Below are 21433 nucleotides of genomic sequence, written 5' to 3' on the forward strand. Positions count from 1 at the left end.
CAAGACAAACAGGACCGCAAGCTGAGAATGACTGACAGCTGACAAAGATAGCCTCAGAAAGAGGGGGACATGAGCATATGGAGCATATCTAGAACATTATATCCCCAAGTTTGCTTCTGTTTACAGCACACACGCTAATAGCCATGTGATTAGCAATGTTTTATGAAGCAACGATGGGCAGTGAATGCATGGATAAAATCTCGGAGAAGTGCCATGCCTCTTGAAGGTCAAGCTTTGATGATTAATCTCAACCAACTGGGCCCATGAACAACTGAAAAAAGAACAAATATTTTGAGCAAAGCCTGTGAAGTACTGTCTTATTAATACTGTTCTGTTGATTGTCAAACTTACTCTTATTACATTCTCCTGAAATACTTCATAAAAATGCTTAATGAAGTCACCAAGATTCCCAAAGATTTCACTTAAACTGAGAAGGATAAACTTATTTGGTCCCACTTTATATTAAGTGTCCTTAACTATTATGTACTTACATCAAAAAAATAAATACAATGTACTTGCTGTGTTTATAATGTATTTGAGAACACTTGTGGTGCTTTTGAGTTGGGATAGAGGTTGGGTTATGGACAGGTTTGGTGGCATGGGTAGGTTTAAGGGTGGGTTAAGGTGTAAGGGATGGTCAACAGTGTATTTACAAAAGTTATTTACAGATGTAATTACATACATGTATTTAATCAAGCATAAGTATACAGTAAATACATGTGTTTACACAATAAGTACATTGTAACAAACTATTAGTTCCTATGTAAGTACATATTAGTTAAGGCCATCTAATATAAAGTGGGACCACTTATTTCATACAAATAGGAAATAATGTGCGTACTAGCCTATGATGGAAACTTTCATTCATTTATTCAATTTGAAGTGTCTTATGCAATATTTAAGTCTTGCACACAAGTCTAATTTGCATGTTTGAACAGAAACATAGCTACTGTCTCAGTTTGTTGCCTACAACAACTTTCAAAAGACAGTATTTTGCCTGTAGTGAACACAGGGCCTTATCTGATGTGCAAAGACATTGGCCATTTTGGCATAAAAATGGTCCTGGAGCTCTGTATAACTACAGTTAAAACCACTAAAGTCACAAGGAATGTTTTGCCAATATTTTTGATTTCTGATCTTTGAATAACTCAGGGCCATTGATGTCTTTGCAGGATAATGAAGCTCTCAGGGGATTGAAACAACACTAGGGTGAGTAATTAATAGCATTGGTGAATTAATGTCAGTTTTGGGGGTGAACTAACGTATCTACTTTAACAAACACAAATGAGCAAAACATTATATGGTCTATGACCTGCCTATACTGTTCCTTTCTAGCTGCCAAAACAGAGGCAACCCACTGAGGCTCGGAGCCTACAAGATCCTTGAATGTGCCCTGCGATATCTGGCACCAAGACATTAGCAGCAGATCATTCAAGTCTTTGGGTTGCGAGGTGGAAATGACGTGAGTAGAACTTTTTTTTTTTTAGTCCAGCACATCTCAATGCTCAAATTCAGCCAAGGCAATCATTTTTCTGGTAAATTGTTTCTGCAGTTGCAAAAACCCATTGCTTACCATATAATAGTCATAAATGGGTTTGTTAAAAACCGATCAATTGATTGATCTTAACTCCTGTGACTGGTGATAATGAGTTTGCTTATCAGTGTTACATTTATTCCTTTGATGGAAAACTGAATTTTCAAGTTGTTGTTACTCAGTCCAGTCATTACGTTTTCACTCCAGTCCCTAGAATCTATCATCATAGTTAAAACAGTTGTGCTGCTTGTACCTTGGAAATAGTGCCACTTTATTTTTTTAAGACAGCGAATAGAGAGTACAGCATTTATTTGAAACAAATGTTTTCCAATATTAGACATAATTTACTGTATTGCAATGTTTCCCAACCCAGTTCCTAAAAGCACACCAAAAGTACACATTTTCAATCTCTTCCTAATCAAACAAACCAGAATCAATTCATCAGAACATAATAAAAGACTCTAAAACCTGAAATGAATGGGTCAGATTAGGGTGACATCCAAAATATGTACTGTTGGTGTGCCTCCAGGAACATGGTTGGGAAACACTGCTGTAAAGGACAAATTAATCAATTTATTATGACCGTGCTCAATCTGAGGTCTAGTTTTAGTGATGAGGAGTGGCTATCTGCCTGCTCAAATATCTATTCCAAAAGTACTTCAATTTTGGTTCATGAGCAAAATTATAAATGTAATCACAGGGTTTATCTAACCCCAGTTTGCCTCCATAGAATATTTTTCTTAAATGTTCCCAGCTATGTTTCAAATGTAAGTTAGACACTGGCACAGTGATGCATATATTTTGGGACTGTGACAAAATCAAAATGTCCTGGAAAAAGATTCACAAAATTATAAAAAATAAAAATTGGAAAGACTTTTCTCTGTCCCCAATACCTTCTGAATTGTACATCAGAACTGTGTCTTGATCATGACAAAGAATGTGTATTGGATTTTTGTAAATACTTTTGACAAAAAATGTTTATTGTTATTGTGGTCAACTGCGTAGATTCCTTCCGTCAATTTGTGGCTCAGTCAGGCAATCAGACTCCTATTACGGGAAAAACTGACTTATGATCTAATCTACATCAAAGATCTGAGGTGTTCTGGTGCAATTGGTCCTTCTGGATTTTTCTTAAAAATACTCAATAACTATGTCTTTCTGAATTTGTTTTTATTATCTCCTTTTATTTTTGTCTTTGCTTTGAAGCATTTGTTAGAATGTAACAAAAACTGCTGTCCATGTTGTTACGTGATAACACTGCAGTTGTTCTGTTGTAAATATATATATATATATATATATATATATATATATATATATATATATATATATATATATATATATATATATATATATATATATATATATATATATATATATATATATACATATTACCTTGCTAAACAAAAATATTGAACACAATTTTTTTTCAACCAGTTAAATGCCAGTGTGAGTACTACAAACCTCACAATGCACACTTCACTTCAAAAAATTTAAAGCAAAATATAATAGTTCTAGTGCAGGGGTGGGCAAACTGGGTCCTGGAGGGCCGGTGTCCCGCACAGTTTAGCTCCAATTCCTATCAAACACACCTGCTTATAGATTTCTAGTGATCTTAAAAACACTGATTAGCATGTTCAGGTGTGTTTGATTAGTGTTGGAGCAAAAGTCTGCAGGACACCGGCCCTCCAGGACTGAGTTTTCCCACCCCTGGTCTAGTGTCTGTCTCAAAACAAGTTTTGTTTTACTTTTCTGGCTGAAACTGTGCACTTTAATGTTTTAATAACAATACCTTGCCTTCATTTATACCCATTGCGTTGGGATGTTGCTTGTTACAGCTTTTACTCTACTATAATGACTTCTATTGAAAGCCAAATATTGCCATTACATTTTCCTTGCCGTAATACAGTGGCATATTAGGGTCAAACTGCAATATGAACAGATAATTTGATTTACAATAAATGCCTCCTTATTTATTGAATCAAGGTTTAGAAAAGAATGGTATTGAATCAATACACCAGCATTGATTCTTAACAAATCAACACATGTCCCTAGATCCAGAAATAAAGTGCTTGTGTTGATAAAGGTTTATCCAAAATGAAATTTGAAGTTAATTATCACCCCAAACTATCCAATTTGTGACTGTGCTTATGACTAGCCAATCATTGAATCCAAATATTATGTGAATGTATATTGATTCAGGTTTTTTCATTAATTTCATATTAGTTCTATGTTAGCTAATGTGCAAATGTTTGTAAATTAATATTTTCTGTATTTTAGTTGATACGAGACTTGATTTGTTAGGCAAACAGATCGATCTAATTGCATTTGTGTTGTAAACCTTAAGTAGAAGTTTAAAAGTTATTACTTTTTATTTCATGTTTTCAGCTTTTAGTTACTGTACTCTCAAAATCCTCCCACATAAATTTGCAGTTTTTGTACAAAATTCTGCAAAAAAGCAGTAAAAAAGTCAGCAGATATTGTCTGGCCCTGATTATGCCATAGAGTTGCAAATAATATTCAGTTTCTTTCTGACAGACAAATCATAGGACCTCAATGTATCATCATGAGCAACAAATAGTAATATTGATTTGCCTGCGTTTTTTTTTTTTTTTTTTACTGGCAACGAAACTGTAGCATTCAATTTGTATCAATTCACCAAGGACCATCATGGGTGGGGCATCAGTATTTTACTTTGCTTTATTTGACTATTTTATAGTTTGATGCCTGAGTATATTTAATATACAAATAACAATTATTATTAATAATAGTAATAACATCTTTGTTATTGGTAATTGTGCATTTATAATATCCTTAATAAATGAAAATAGCATCCTTACAATATTTATTTGTAATATCCCTTGTAATAATAATAATATAAGTAATAAGTACTATAATTCTCAATTAGTCATCTTATTATCGTGTAACGTTCATTTATAATAGGCTCAATGTTATTTTAACCTATTGGTAATACATGCACTATTGTCTTTTTCTTTTGTATTTCTTTAAAAACTGATTTCATTCATTTTATTTTCGGCTTAGTCCCTTTATTAATCTGGGGTCGCCGCAGTGAAACGAACTGCCAACTTATCCAGCATGTTTTTACGCAGCGGCTGGGAATCTCTGGGAAACATCCATACACACTCATACATTACGTACTATTTAGCCTGCCAAATTCACCCGTACCGCATGTCTTTGGACTGTGGGGGAAACCGGAACACCAGGAGGAAGCCCATGACAACGCAGGGTGAACATGCAAACTCCACACAAAAACGCCAACTGACCCAGCCGAAGCTCGAACAAGTGACCTTCTTGCTGAGGCGTCTTTGTTTTCTTTACTTCCTATATTTGTATTTTGTGATTACTTTTTTTCTTGTTTACGTAAAGCACTTTGCATTATCATTGTGTATGAAATATAGAAACTTCCCATTTAAGCTAAAAAAAAAACAAAAATAAAAATAAAAATAAGTTCAATATCTTTAATAGTCTGAGAGTGAGTAAACCAATAGCAAATTTTCATTTTTAAATAAAACAACTGTATAATATGTTTGCCATCACTAAAATGAAATAACTACACAGACACTTTACCGGTCATCATTATTTTATTAAATCAGTAGTAAAAACGCAAATCAAGAATGCAGTCATAAGTTAAGCTTTTCAATCGTTATTTCTCTACAACAATCCTTCAATTGTGATCGTATACATATTATTCTGTGTCTCAATGAACTCAAAATCTGCTTTAAATTATTATGTACAACACAGGAGTTTTTGTTGCCATAGAAATCATCGTCCTCCTCCATTGGCCGCCCCTCCTCCAGCTCCGCCTCCGGACTGATCCTGAGCTCCTGACATCATCAGGAATAGAACAAGCGGGACAATATACATCCACTGGAAAAAAAGACAAACACAACAGAAGCTTTAAACACACTTTTGAGAAACAACCTACGACGGTTCCTCTCCAGAGTCAGTGATTAGGAGCAGGACAACAATTAACAGCCCATTCAATTAATTGGCAAAGTTTTCCCAAGCAAAATCATTTTCAGTTTCATCCTTCCTTACTCTCTCTTTATCCGACCTCCGCCACTTACTTCCGCTGACAAAGGACTTCGCAAATAGGAGGGAGAAACCAGGAGAAATGAGACTGAAAGAACAGGGAGGATTGAAGCAAGCAGAGTGGGTCATGAACATCTCTGAGCAGCTAATATTACCCATCAACCTGATTTTGCGTCAGAAAGATCATATTTAAACAAAACACCACTGATTTGATCATGACCCAGCAGGAAATGTACACAAAAAAAGCACACAAACAATTAAACACCAAGCTGAAACAGAGGAACGGTCAGAGGATTTGAGTTTGTATGCATGTGGGTGCGTGTGCAGGCCCACACACACACACATAATGAAAAATGTGGCTGGAGTGACAGAGTAACCAAGTAGGCTAAATGAGATTTCAGTACTTGAAATGAATGGAAATCAGCTCTGCTCTCTGGCGCCCCCTGGTGGGGTCTGTGCTGAACTGGTGGCCATGAGGAACACTGCACCTCCCAGAATCAAATACCACTGGAAACACAGCACAGACCGACACAAAGTCAACACAGACACAGCACAGTAAATGCAGAACAGCTGACCGCGACACGCGCTGCTAGAGAATTAGGAGTTCAGTCACAAAAAAGTGAGATGTTAAAGATGGTAAGCGTTTACACAAACACACACAACTGGGCAGAACAGACCAGCAACTTCAACATGGAGCAGAGCAGCAAGTGGAAAAAATGGTTAGCTCATAATACAACACACAAAAACATAGAAAAGCCCAAAGTGTACTTCAGTTTTAAAGGGACTGTTGACTTAAATAATGAATATTTAATCCTCTACAAGTGGATCCAAACTTTTGTGAGTTTACTTTTTTCAGTTGGATGCAAAATAAGATTAAAGAATGCTGGAAATGGTAGACAATGACATCCATATAAAAATACTATGGAAGTCAAAAGCTTCTGGTTTACAAAGTTCTTCAAATTATCTTCATTTGTGTCCAACAGAAGAAAGAAACTCAATATAGATTTAGAACAAGTGGCGAATACATCTTTTGCTTTTGGCCTCAAATTAGCTTTACTGATAGTCAGCTATTGGTTTTATAATATGGGGTAGATTTTCATTATTAACGATTCCATTATGCTGTGCCACTTTTTATAGAGCAGTGGTTCTCAAACTGTGGTACACGGGCTTCCTTCTAGTGGTACGTGGAGGAATCAAATATGTCAAATATGCTACATACATTTCAAAATTTATCAAAAATGATTTATGTATGAATATGACATATAATAATATTCATTATATGACATATAGCCTGCATTTCTGAGGTCCAGGCAACATTTTCAGGTGTTGATGAATTGGCTACTATATGCTAATACTTTAGTACAGCACATTTCTTTTTATCCTAAGCACATTTTAATTTAAATGTTGATGTTTTTAGTTTGTTTTTTTACATTTAAGCACAGTACAGTGTTAACTTTCAGACTATTTATGTTTAAAGTGGCGGACAAAAATAAATATTCTTAATAATAGGGATTAATCTGCCATGTTTTTGAACTGTACAGTGCTGTAGCTGCTTTACTGGGCTTACTACGCTACTGTATTTCAATACTACTCATTATGGCGGTACTTGGAGAGACAATTTTTTTCTGAGGTGGTACTTAATGAAAAAAAAAAAGTTTGAGGACCCCTGTTATGGAGCATATAATATGTTACATGAACGTATTTACTGTTTTGTTTTATACATTCTAGAGCAGAGATGCCCAAACTAGGGTTGCCCAAAGTTGGCCCATGGTAACCTTTGATTTGGCCTGCCATCCCATCTGAGAAGAGAGGAAGAATAATGTGGAAGGTTGGGGCGAATGCTTTCAGCAGAGATCGTCATTCTAATTTAACATGACCAAATGTTTGTTTGTTTGTTTGTTTGTTTGTTTAATTGATGAACTACAAAAAAGCAAAGTGAAATTACATGTTTAAAATAAATGCAAATAAATTAATTCATCAGATTTTTTAAAGGGTCATGAAACCCTTAAACACATTTTTTTAGATGTTGACATATACAGTATATGTGTGTGGCACATTGCTTAAACCACACAGGACAAAAATTTTACTATCAAGTGAAAAATGGTTATTTTTGTAAATCTTTTTTTATTTATCGTTGAACTTCATTGTGTTATAATTAGATTGTTTATGGTTTTATTATAAGTATAGTATAAAATGTACAAAAGAGTATAAAATGTAAAAAAAAAAGTTAGAATTTTGTTATTGTCATTATTAATATAATTTTTTTCTAATTATTTTTTAAATATTATTAAATTAGGAGGTTACCATGGCAACTTGAATGTAATACAGTTTGTTATATATTCAGCTCGGTGCACCACCCTCAATCAAGTTTGGTTTTTGGCCCTTCATAAAAAAATGCTTGGACACCTCTGTTCTAGAGAATGTATATATTTATTCCCAAAAATAAGTTACATTATTTTTTTAGCCATTTAAACAATATAAACCATGTGAAACTGTAGTTTAAAATAATTACTATATTTCATTGAATAGACTTTATAATGTTTATTTGATAACATTATTATTGTTGTTGCTGTGGTCTGGATTAAACTTACATGAAGAACTAATTTTCAATACCTTATTATTTTTAAAGATGACATAAATTACAGATTAAAGCCAAATTACATTATTTACCGAGTTACAAATAAAATGTGTTCAGTTCAGGTATGTTGAATTAAATATTAATAAGAATATGCACATAATCTGTATTGGTGTCATTATAAGCTTTGTATAATTTGATAGTTTCTATGCCAGTGCTATAGTCTGCATTCCTTGCGTGTTATACTAATTTTAGCATTAGTGGAATACCAGTGTACTGTAAATGCACAACGTGGTGATTTAGGTTTGAAAGGATGTGGGTTTGAATGAGCAAGAATACCCATATATGCATAAGGTTAAAACAATTAAGTAAACGTTGAGCTTAAAACTGCAGTCCACTAGTACAAAACACAAGATAACACACAAAAAAAACTTGAAAAGAAACACAGGAGAACTATTAGCAGGAAGAGGCCATTTAGAAAGGAGTTATTCCATGAAAGGAGGTAAAACAAAGGACGAGAGGATGTTAATGCAATTTATTAAAATAATAAAAGGTAACTTCTTTCCTAGATAGCTGGGAATTATTATTAAATTAATCATCAGATAAATGCAAACACTTGTATGAACAACATAATGTGATGTTAAAAAATTCAATTCAATCTAATGATACATTATTTTGAATAATAGTGATAATAATAAATAATAATAATAATATATACTCACATATTTGGCAAAGAAGGATTTCTGCTCTTGTGGGTTTTTGCCTTTCTTTTCCATTTCCATTTCCATCCTTTCAATATAAGGGGCTGTTTCAGGTCTAAATAAGAGACAAGAGAGATAACTATTCAAATGATCTAATAATAAATATTCTGACAATGTGATTTATGGGTTCGATATTTACATACCTAATTCAATAATTATCTATTTTAAGAGATGTTGCCTACTGATCTAACATATGATCTTTAAGAAACATTGTGAGACAGCATACATATTAATCATACTTCATTATATTAATATTTTGATATATTAATACTTTAGTATATTGTACCAAACAGACTGAGAAAAAATTATAGCTGACAGCCACATCTTTACTTTGAGTGAATGCTTGTAAACATGAGTTTGTCTATTTAACTGTATTAGTGCACTGAACAGTGGACTTCCCGAAAAAGGGAAAGAGAATTTATTAAAATAAGACAGGGGGGTCTCGACAAAATCCAAATAAAAATTGTCTCAAGAGCCAAGTTTGAACACAACTTAATACCATATGGGAAAAGGTAACACGTCCAGGCTGCCTGAATACTTTTAGCATGTATATGTGAGAGAGTGTGTGTACATGCAAAAACACTCACACAGGTGCAGTGACGGGTGCCATGACGCTTATTGTTGTGTTAAAGACTTCCAGGTCAACCTCATCCTCCACCTCTATCCCACGACAAGACCCAGGGATCGTCACTATAGAAATGCCAATGACATATCCGCTGACATCGGTGTGGAGGGTGATGACATCACTGAGGTGGGACTCCACCAGAGCGCACTGGAAAAAAAGATGTATAAGATTTACAATTGACTAATGCTTCAGAATTTGGGGTCAGTGAGATGTTTTTCAAATTCTCTTTTCTCACCATTTATTTGATCTCAAATACAGAAAAAAATAGTAATGTTGTGTATAATTATTAGTGGTGTAACAGATCACAGATCACACTATGGTTTTTGAGTCACGGATCAGACCATTTTTCAAATCAGGAAAAAAAAAAAGGAGATGACAAATGTCATTTGCTTTTCATTTAAACAAAAATATTACTGACTGCAAAAAACTCTGGCTTAAACAAACAGACTTAGAACATGTATTTTGAATAAAAATAAAAATCAAGAAAGAACTAGCTGAAAAGGAAAATATTCAATACGAAAAATTATTTTTGCTACTGTTGCTGATAATGCTAAATATAGAAATCTAACATCTTGTACAACTTATAGATTTTCAATTAACTATTAAACAATTCACACATAAAACTTCATGTTTCATTATTGGTGGATCATTTTAGAAAACCTATTCAGTGACACAATTTTGATGGCTTGATTTTGTCGCCACCCATTTCTTAAACAATGTAAATGCTACAACATTTACCAGCGTCAAGTTCCATTAAACGGTGACTTTAATTTTTACCATAAACAGTGTTTTCATCTAACACTATAAACTGTTCTCCCAGTACCTCTGTGTTATTTAATTTTTTTAACAAACCGAAAAAAGTGGAAAAACTGAATATGTCTTGATCAAACGCCAATTTGAATGTGTCGTTTTGAAGGATTAATAAACATATGCAAAGCATTATCATTTATCATTCATGTTGTGCGGGTTTGAATTGAGATAACAATCTTTTAATGTTTATGTGCAGCTTTACACTGAAAGCATTATAGCAGGCTAAACAGTGATAGAAAACACCTTTAATAAATAACCTAAGAAAGGTCCCACCACAACCTTTTCAATTGTATTTTCGCATGCATAATGTATACATCATAGTGGTGTAACAAATCATAGTTCTATGTTTCGAATCCTATTATGTATTTTCTGGTCACAGATCGGCCCATTTTTGGGGTCAAAAATGGGAGGAGACAAATGTAATTTGCTTTCCATTTATTACAAAAACAGCACTGGAAGAAACTTTTGGTTTTAACATATAGAACTCAGAACTTGTAATTTATTAAAATTAAGAAATAATTAGCTGAATATTGTAAAATATTCAACATTGAGAAAAATGCACTGTTACTACTACTGTTGCTGATAATGCTAAATGTAGAAATCTTTAGAAATTTAGAAAAGACAAAAAAATGTATTAATCTGCAGGTCTTTTTAATGCTGGTAAAATTTTTGTGCAGGTATTTGCATGCAGTTGACTTACAGCTCTAACGAATGCGGTAAGGTAACCTTCATACTGTCTCTCTGTCTGCCGATCCACCTGTAGAGAGACCCTTGGGACCCGGATCCTGTACAAACCGTCAACTGCTGCCACGTCCTGAAAAACACAGGTAGAGAAACACAAAATTATACCAGTGAAACAGAGTTAGGACATTTCAAATTGACAGCCTTTCTTGGACAACCATAAAAAATAAAAATAAAAAAAAATCATCCTTCATTGCATGTTCATTGAGGTAAAGTTGGTTTTATGTTCGCACAATTGTTCAGTGACAACTTGTGACAAGGCTGCTCTATTGCTTTGCTACTTCAAATATTCGGTCTGAAATCACATGCAAGTATGACTTCAAAACAACATTAGCATTATTTATTTGGCTGTGAACAGTGTTGAACTTCAAAAGTCATTGACTGCTAGTATGATTTTACTATTTATTTACTTGCATAGAATACTTTTCTGAAATTATATTGTTAAGAAGGTCTGAATGTGCGAATATAAAACCAACTTTGACTCAATGGCATGTCCTCACCTTCAGTGTATTCCTGTCTTTCTCTGAGAGCTGGTTTTGTGAGAGATACACACTGTTTTCCCTTCCACCCCTGAACTGTAGAGCACCACGAAGTCGAAATCTTGACACATCATCTGAAACACAGACCAATAACGTTAGTGACTCACTTGCACTAAAAAGACCAACAATTTATTCACAAAAAGCCTTTTCATTGACTAACTTGTACTCACCCACTTCAAACGAGTGCTCTAATGGCACCGAGAATCCGCTGAAATCAGTGTCCACCGCGTCTCCTGACTAACAGACAGATAAAGTAACTGACATTCAATCATATTCATCTGATTAACGTTAGACAGCAGTCTAGCATGCTAACAAGCTCCCTGTGCAAGTCATCTGCAATGCCATGTAAAATACAGATTTTGTGACTGCGAGGTGTATCAGACACAATCATCTTACCCTTCGACCATTATTGCATTCGCCAAATTGTGTCAATAACAACGTTACAGTTGACAAGATGGGGAGAACAAGTGACAACACTCTAATCGGAGCCATTTTGTCTCAAGCCTGGAGAGTGAGTCGCTTCCCCTGTGCGTAGTGGCTACCGGAAACACTGCGTTTCAAAACAAAAGTAAAAAAAAACATTTAACTTGTTACGTGGTTCCTTTCACTCGTACAAAATGCAGATCAAATTAATTGTTTGTTATTGTAAATTTATACTTATGTCGTTTTTTAATCATCCATATGATTTTCATAAACAAGAGACCCGACATGGGATACCAAAATAAAAGTCATTTTTGCTTATGTTTTACTCTAAACGATGTTTTTCCACTTACATTATTGTTTACGAAATGAATAATAATAAACTTGTAAGAGTTTATTCAGGGCTCGAACTTAACTTTTTTACTTGGTAGCACCGGTGCTCCCAACTTCAAGTATTTAGGAGCACCAAAATAAATTTAGGAGCACCAGAAAAAATTTAGGAGCACCCACCAAAAATGAATGAGCACAGCTGCAAATTGCTTTTTAAGGGATTTATTGTATTTTAAAACAACATTAATAGGACTGACAAAAACCAGAAACAACTATCTAACTAATGCTGCGAAGACATTGATATTTGTGTGCAATAATTCCAAAATGAATGTCTAATAATTATAGAATATTAATGATGATGAAAATGACAATAATAGTAACAATGAATTCCATTTCTCATTATGATACTGCCTTGAATGTGCATGAATGTAGGTTATCTGCTATAAAAAGTCTGTTACTTTATGAAAAATAATTATATAGTTTGCATCAAACAAAAATGAAGCATTGCAGTAAGAAATATTTATTTTGTACTGCTGTTTTTATATGCATGTCAATTTAATAAATAATATTTCTGCTACAAAACAAACAAAAGATTATAATAAATCATTCAATTGATGAAAGCTGCAAAGCAGTCATCAGTAAATAAATAAAAAAATAATATACACCTCAAAAAAGAATAGACAAAAGTAAGTAAGTAAAGTCTCACTTCTATCACTCTTTAAAAGTTTTGGTTTCAGTTTGTGTCAATTTAAAGGTTCAGTCTGAGATGATCTTAATTTTTCTGTGTTTGTGGAAAAGCTGGCGAGTCAGTCGACCCAATTTATCAGTTTCAGTGTAAACTTAGTAAAGCGATGATATGTACAGTATTAGATTTTGACTTTTGGCGGACATTTGCGCTGCACACGCAGTGAATGCGACGCATCGAGATTCGGGCGCCTTCTCTAAGAAGCGCGTACTCGATTGATCTCCGCTGGCGGATCAATATTCACCACGTGACGTGTCATGATCGCTCTCATCTGCGCCTCAACTTTAGGTGGGGTTTGCAAACCTGTGTGCTTTAAGTTTTCACTCTTCAGCCGTTTGCATTTCCCGTGGTCATAAAAGCTCCTTCCCTGTCATCTGACAGCGGAATACCTTGAGTGAAATGACAGCTAATATGAACCAACATAGCGGCAGGGAAGAGCGATTCAGCACGTTTTTACAAAAAATCAAAACAGGTCGCTCTACAACCATTACCTGCAGTCGCACTAATGCGCCCAAATATATTTTGAGGTCGCACAGATTAATTTTCGGGCGCATATGCGACCAAAATGGTCGCAATTTTGAGCCCTGTTATTTTACAATAGCCCACAAACAAGCATTCTTTATGAACTGACTCTATGTAAAACGGGGTTTGCAGCAGTAAGAGCTGCTGTTGTTCATTTTCTCCACCACTAGATGGCGCCATCCACTCCGGCACACAGTAACATTGAAGAGCAGTTCAGATCCTCTGTTCACTCGCCGGGCGCAGTGGCGTGCGCCTGTAATCCAAGCTACTGGGAGGCTGAGGCTGGCGGACCGCTTGAGCTCAGGGGTTCTGGGCTGCAGTGGACTATGCCGATCGGGTGTCCGCACTAAGTTCGGTATCGATATGGTGCTCCTGGGGGAGCCTTGGACTACCAGGTCGTCTAAGGAGGGGTGAACCGGCCCAGGTCGGAGACGGAGCAGGTCAAAGCCCCCGTGCCGATCAGTAGTGGGATCGCGCCTGTGAATAGACACTGCAGTGCAGCCTGAGTAATACAGCGGGACTCAGTCTTTTGTGCATTTCAAGAGATTCTACTTTTAAACTGGATAAAATAATAATAATAATATATTTATGCATAACCTTCAAACATAAAAATTAATAATATAAGCCTTTTTGTGGTTCATAATAATTTCGTTCTGCTTCCGCAAGTTAAAACAGGTTGTGTATTACGTTTATTTTAAAATAATTCACAATATTTGGTTAATTTTAATTGGATTATAGGGGAAAAAAATCAGTGATGCGCTGCCCTCCTCAGTTTAAGAAGGTGAATTGCACCTAATTGTTTTGCAAAATGGATCACTAAACCAGTAGGAGTCGCTGTTCGCATTGTTTTGTAATTATTTTCATGACGTAGATATTTTCCATACAGTTAATCTATATCAATTTAAGAGTAAGGAGACTACACTTTGTCTATTACTCAGCGGTCCAGTTTTCTGGTCATTTTAAGAAACATGTTACTGCATAAGTCATTTGTCACAAATGGCTCTGCAATCTGTCAGACGGATAAAACAGCGAGTAAACAACCGCTTCAAACACACGCGGAAAAGGAATCAAGACCTGACAGTGAGTGAACGCTGTGTGTGTGTCTCATGTTACATCTTGCGCATCTCTGCGTGTTACAGGTTTGTGGTTAACTTCATTATCATAGGTAAAGAAAATGTAATGACAGTGGTTGGACACTAGAGTGTGGTTTTGTAACACAGGAGAATGTGCCAACACCAAATACACAAGAAACAAATTGAAACGTGGCTTAATCGTTTAATGTTATTGATTGATGGAAATAATTTTGTTCACTTTCAGTAAATCTCTACGAGAATCTAAAATATTGCAAAAACGAGATTTATTCAACAAATTCATAAAGTTTGGCACCATTTTTTAAATGTAAATGTTTTATAGTTTGTTTTTATAGGAGGCTCTAGTGGGCCCTGGCAGCTCCTCGTTGCATAGATTTTGCTTTTTATATTTGGATATCCTACACTTTTGATGTACTTTTTTATACTATAAAGTAGGGAATACTTACATAATTTTGGTTGTTCTTGAAATGACAAAATATTTCAGTGATACATGTTTACACTGAAAAAAATGCTTTTCTTGTTTAGATTTTTGTCTAAATATCTAAAATTTCTTATATCAAGAAGAATTTTCTTGACAAGCAAAACATATTGTCTTGTTTTGAGAAATAATATGCCAATATTAAGTGAGTTTTTCCTTAAAACAAGTGAAATAATCTGCCAATGGGGTAAGCAAATTAATTTTGTTTTTACTTTTGACGTAAGATTATTTTGCTTGTTTTAAGGAAAAACTCACTTAATATTGGCATATTATTTCTCAAAATAAGACAATATGTTGTGCTTGTGTAGAAAATTCTTCTTAATTTAGGAATTTTTAGATATTTGGAATAGAAACAAGACAAAAAATCTAAACAAGAAAAACATTTTTTGCAGTGTACGAGGGCCAGAGACGGTGACGTTAGCACTGTCACCTCACATCAAGAAGGTCGCTGGTTTGAGCTCCGGCAGGGTCAATTGGCGTTTCTGTGTAAAGTTTTGAATGTTTTCGCCCTGTTCATGTTGGTGTCCTCCAGGTGCTCCGGTTTCCCCCAAAGTCCAGAAACATGTAGGTGAATTGATATGTAAAATGAAGTTGACATTTTTTCTTCTGTTCAACACACTCACACAAAAAAATTCTAAAGAATGCTGGGAAAAGCAGCCATTGTAGAAAAGAGTTTTGCCCATACTTCATAATGTCATCATTTAGTGATGCAGTTTTCGGGCCTGACAGGTCACAAAATCTAATGTTAATTTATAAATTAATTTTTCTTCAGCTAAGTCCCTTTATTAATCAGGGGTCGCGACAGCGAAATTAACTGCCAACTTATCCAGTATATATTTTACACAGCGGATGCCCTTCCAGCTGCAACCCAGTACTGGGAAACATCCATCCACACTTATATGCATACACTACGACCAATTTAGTTTATTCATTTTACTGCATGTCTTTGGACTGTGGGGGAAACCGGAGCACCCCGAGGAAACCCACATGGACATGGGGAGAACATGCAAACTCCACACAGAAATACCAACTGACCCAGTTGGGACTTGAACCAGCGAGCTTCTTGCTGTGAAGCGACAGTGCTAACCAATAAGCTACTGTGTCGCCCAAAATACCACGTTTCCAAGTTAAAGCCAAGTTCACACTGCAACAACAGATACAGATAGATGGCAACAGACACTTGGTTTAGTTTGATCCATGTACCGTGTTTTGCCAATTGAACTTGTTGACTTAGGCTTGTCTGGTCAGAGAAAATCTAAGAAGTAACATGCTGATGATTATCTTTGTTGGTGTAGTTTGAATTGGCCATAAAGCCACACATCGCACCCAAAAATGAAAATGATGTCATAATCCACCCACTCTTTTATCATTCCAAAAAGCCCCAACCCCCCCCCTAAACTCGACTAAACTCCTGCTGAGTTGACTTCCAACTTGCTTCAACACACCTGCCAGAAATTTTTTATCTGTAGTAAGATCTTGATTAGCTGGTTCAGGCATGTTTAATTAGGGTTGGAGGTAAACTCTCCAGGACACCAGCTCTCGAGGAGCGAGTTTGAGCACCCCTGTTGTAGACCGATGATAAGTGATAGCTATTGTCTTCCTCAGTATTTTTATTATTTACTATGAAAGTCATTGACTACCAATTTTCAACATTCTCCAAAATATCCTCTCTTGTGTTCAACACAAAACCAAAACCCATAACTAATTTGGAACCACTCGAGGATGAGTAAATTGAGAGTAATTTTTTTTTTATTTTTGGGCACTGAATTACTCTAGGGCAACACAGTGGCATAGTGGGTAACTCTGTCATAACAAGAAGGTCACTGGTTCGAGCCCCAGCTGGACCAGTTGGCATTTCTGTGTGGAGTTTGCATGTTCTCCTCGTGTTCACGTGGGTTTCCTCCAGGTGCTCTGGTTTCCCCCATAGGCCAAAGATGTACGCTATAGGTGAATTGAATAAGCTAAATTGGCCGTAGTGTATGAGTGTGTATGCAAGTGTGTGGGTTTCACAGTGCTGGGTTGCGGCTGCAGCGTAAAACATATGCTGGATAAGTTGGCGGTTCATTCCGCTGTGGCGACCCTTTATTAAGCCGAAAAGAAAATGACTGAATGAACTACTCTATAGTTACAGACATGACCAAACACGCATGCACGCAAAAATGGCATAGGCTATAGTTCCACTTAAAAATGTACTCATTTACCTGATTACTCGTCATTGTAGAGAGTCTATAAGATTATAACCACATCGAAAAACAGTTTTAGAACGGGCCATCAGGGCCACGGGTTAATCAATAACACTTATCGATTGCAATCAATTACAGTTGTTGCGTCCCACAAACTCATTTTGCCCTGTACTGTTCTGTTCCTATTGTTCCATAAATCAAAGTTAGTGATTATCTCACACTCTCCTTTTCCCAAATCGATAGTGTACCTATTTGCGCCACTCAGTACGGGACCAACAGGCTGCCATTAAGATCCGAGGAAGGAGAAAAACAAACACTCGCACGCCCTTTCAATTACATTAATCAGATGACACTGGGGTAAGTGATACAGCGTGGCGTATTGGCATTTCCATAACTGAACACACATCTCGAAAAGCGCCTGTATGATTAATGGGCCATTTCAGCAGGAGGGCTTGGGTTCTCCATGCACCCTTTGCCATGTGATTCCCAAGACATTCCTGCTTTGAAACGAATATATATCTCCTCCATCTAGCCATTGCTGACTGTCAGCACGCCTTCAGACAATAGTGATCTCTACACTCCTCCAAACCTATAATTAGCCATTTCGTCACTGTGAATGCATGTGTGTGTGTCATAAGACTCTCTGCGCTGGCCTTATCATAAAGCAATGTAACATATTTCATGATGAGATCTCCTATATTGTGATTTATATATATATATATATATATATATATATATATATATATATATATATTTTTTTTTTTTTTTTTTTTTTTTTACCGAGTCCATATTTTGTCTAATTGACTCAAATAAATTAAGTCGTCACGCTACGAAGCATGAAGTATCTTGTTTCCTGGCTGTTGTCTTCAATGTATCACTGTCCACTGCTTCTTCTTTCTTGTGTTCTCTGTCATTTTTGTCTTTTTTTTCTCTTTTCTCCTTGACATCTGCCTCTCAGGCTGCACTTTCTATGAATAGCGCAGTCTCTGCCCAGTCTTCTCCCCCGCAAATTAAAGTTCAAAAGTGTGTTTATTGGTGTGTCAAGCTAAATAGAGCGTTGTTGAACTCTACACTTCAAGTCTTCACACCAGGGACGTGACTAAACTCTGATCTTTGCAGTTTGGTTGTTAAAAAAGGCAGTTTTATGTACAGATTGCACACAGGACATCTTGTGACTATTAAGTTTCTTGATCGAAATGTTATTTGACTTTTTTGTGCTTTTTTCTTTGTTTTTTTAATAAAATTTAAGGCTACTTTGGTGGTAGTTTTTTTTCTTTCATTTTGTTAGATTTATTTGTTTTAGTCAGGGTTTAATTATGGGATATTTTAGTTGATGAAAAATAAGTGGGCCCATATAAGATTCTGACAGTATGATAACCTTGGATAAAAATATCACGGTACAGTATTGACAGTATTGTGATAACTGCTCTATTATACATTCTTTTAAAAGGTCTGAGTAAAAAAACTACAACTTTTTCCCGTTTGAACACAATATATTTTATTTTAGTAAACATTTATAATATTTTGGAACAGTAACCATGTAAGCTAAATTATTCAAATGTATCATTGACTTCTGCTCTTTTTGTTTCAAAAACACAGATTTTATTACAATTTAAAATGGCATTTTAGGAGATCTTTTCTTTTGGAGATATTGTTGCCCTAAAAAAAAAAAAAAAAAAAAAAAAAAACCTACATAACGAAAATATCTTACATATACCCTAGGAACTGTATAGCAGAATATTTTAGGGATTTTTTTATTTATTTTTATTTTATTTTTTTAACCTTGACTTTCCAAAATGCGGTATACCTTAAAAATCATCTCATGCCTACTTGACATCCACAAAAATATCTGTTTGTTGAAAATTTGATTCACTGCACTGTATTACACTGTAAAATTTAAAATTGTAATGTTATAATCACAGGTTTAGTTGCTGAAAGTAATATTTTATTTGAAAAAAATGTAAAATTAAGTCAAGTCTATTAATAAATGTACACCAACCCAGCAGGCACACAACGTACACAGACGTTAATATTAAGTTAAATTTAGGTCTTGATGTTGGGTGATCAAAATTTATCATCTAAGGACGTTATTTTGCTATTGAATAATTTTAGATTGTGTTGGAAAGTGACCAAAATCCAACGCTTAGCCATCATCTTAAACCAACGTCATATTGACGTCAAATACTGACATTTATTCATCAGGAATGGCAACCAAAACCCAACGTCTGATGGACATAAATGTCAACGTTCACACAACGTCAAGCTGTGACATTATTAGACGTTGATAATTGGTTGTTTTTAAGTTGCGTTGGAAAGTGACATCTGTCCAATGTTGGCCACTGACCTCGGTCTGACGTTGGGTTCTGATGTCAACCTGATTTTTATTTCCACCTGAAAAGCAACTTTTCAGCTTAGTCCCTTTATTAATCTGGGGTCACCACAGCAGAATGAACAGCCAACTTATCCAGCACGTTTTTACACAGTAGATGCCCTTCCAGCTGCAACCCATCTCTGGGAAACATCCACACACAATCATTAACACATACACTACGGACAATTTAGCCTACCCGATTCACCTGTACCACATGTCTTTGGACTGTGGGGGAAACCGGAGCACCCAGGAAACACACACGCGAAGGCAGGGAGAACATGCAAACTCCACACAGAAATGCCAACCAAGCCGAGGCTCGAACCAGCGACCCAGTCTTGCTGTAAGGCAACAGCACTTCCTGCTGTGCCACTGCATCGCTGTATTTATTTAATCAAAGCTGGTCAATTGCTCAATCTATTTTATTTCCTCAATGCACCAAGAATGTGCCTTAACACACCTCCATTCCAGACCAGCACATGAGTTTACAAAGCAGCAAAATGGATTTACTATTTAAACAACGTGGTGCAAAACGGGAAAACTATGGTTGCGTTAGTCTGAAAATAGCAACGCATCGCGCCAAACATGTCTTGCACCGGGTGTATGATAGGGCCCCGTTTCTCCAGACTTCAGTGTCACACAATCTTTGAGAAATTATTATCATTTGCAGATTTTTGTTGACTTGGTCTATCTTTTCGTATAGCTATCAATTTGTTTTGTGAAATCGCATATTTTTTTCCTACACAAACAGAAATTGGAAAAGAACAGATTTTATTTTAAATATATTTCTTTAAATATTTGACATTTTTAAATATATTTAAATAGATTGTTACGGATATTACCTGTTACCTGCATATTTTGTTAGAATATTTCATGATTACATTGACATCTCCATTTAAACCACCATCAAAGAACTTCAGTTGAACCACTTTCATTCCCTGTTTATCCTTATTACGTTAAAAAAAACGGCACGCTTCTCCCATTGACCCTGTGACCTGTGAAGAAGTGTCCTGATGAATGAGCACAATCGCACGTCAGCAACACATACACTTGTTGAAAAGAAAGAAGAGAGACATCTTAGAGCTCAAAGGTCAAAGGTCAGCCTCTTAACCTCTTGACAGCATGTCAGCATACTCGAATCTGTTCTTGCCCTTATTTTTCTGAAATAACAGACTCTTCATAAGCAAGTAAAAGTGTCTAGCAGCTCCACTATAATGTTTTCAAACAACTTGTCAATCAAATGATCAGCGTGTACAGTATGTCATGCTATTAGCAAATAGCCTGCTTAACGGCTCACATCAACAAGATAACCAATTAACAGGTTTGCCCAAGAGAGACCCTGTTTGTTTTAATGTCATCATTTTTTCACCCTTGTCTCAGTCTTTCGTCTGCTCCTTCTGTCCAAGTTGTAATTCCCTTAAGATCTCAAGTGACACTCGCTCTCTCTCTCTCCCTGTATCACTCTTTTCTGTCTTCACCCACCCTTCTCTATCTTTCTCAAGGATGGGGACGACATGCTTGCCAAGGGAGGAGGGAATAAAAGGGATGAAAGATGAGTAAAGTGCACGAGAAAAGAAAAGTCAGGGTGACCGACATATGACGGACCGCCATGCCTGAGCCGAAGAAGCCAGGTAAGCCTCTTTAAGTTCATTTTTTGCATC

The 21433-nt window shown here is 35.8% G+C and overlaps 2 protein-coding genes across 8 annotated transcripts in view; one reads left to right on the top strand and one right to left on the bottom strand.

Annotated features, from left to right (window-relative positions):
- Nucleotides 1–5114: 5114 nt before the first annotated feature.
- On the bottom strand, nucleotides 5115–12166 carry emc10 (ER membrane protein complex subunit 10). Of its 2 annotated transcripts, NM_001163918.1 has the most exon segments (8): nucleotides 5115–5419; nucleotides 5989–6091; nucleotides 8882–8975; nucleotides 9508–9692; nucleotides 11056–11169; nucleotides 11597–11709; nucleotides 11806–11872; nucleotides 12032–12166. In NM_001163918.1, coding segments are annotated over 7 exon segments (756 nt in total). In that variant the 5' UTR covers nucleotides 12128–12166; the 3' UTR covers nucleotides 5115–5419; nucleotides 5989–6004.
- A 2322-nt stretch (nucleotides 12167–14488) lies between these two features.
- mybpc2a (myosin binding protein Ca) overlaps nucleotides 14489–21433 on the top strand; it is a 68332-nt gene continuing 61387 nt past the window's right edge. For 2 of the 6 annotated variants that reach the window (XM_021471480.3, XM_073943583.1), the window contains exons 1-2: nucleotides 14489–14791; nucleotides 21275–21403. In XM_021471480.3, the coding sequence (XP_021327155.1) occupies nucleotides 21382–21403 (22 nt within the window). In that variant the 5' untranslated portion in view covers nucleotides 14489–14791; nucleotides 21275–21381. 6 annotated transcript variants of the gene reach the window in all.

Source organism: Danio rerio, chromosome 3, assembly GCF_049306965.1.
Source record: "Danio rerio strain Tuebingen ecotype United States chromosome 3, GRCz12tu, whole genome shotgun sequence".
In the NCBI taxonomy this organism is placed as follows: Eukaryota; Metazoa; Chordata; class Actinopteri; order Cypriniformes; family Danionidae; genus Danio; species Danio rerio.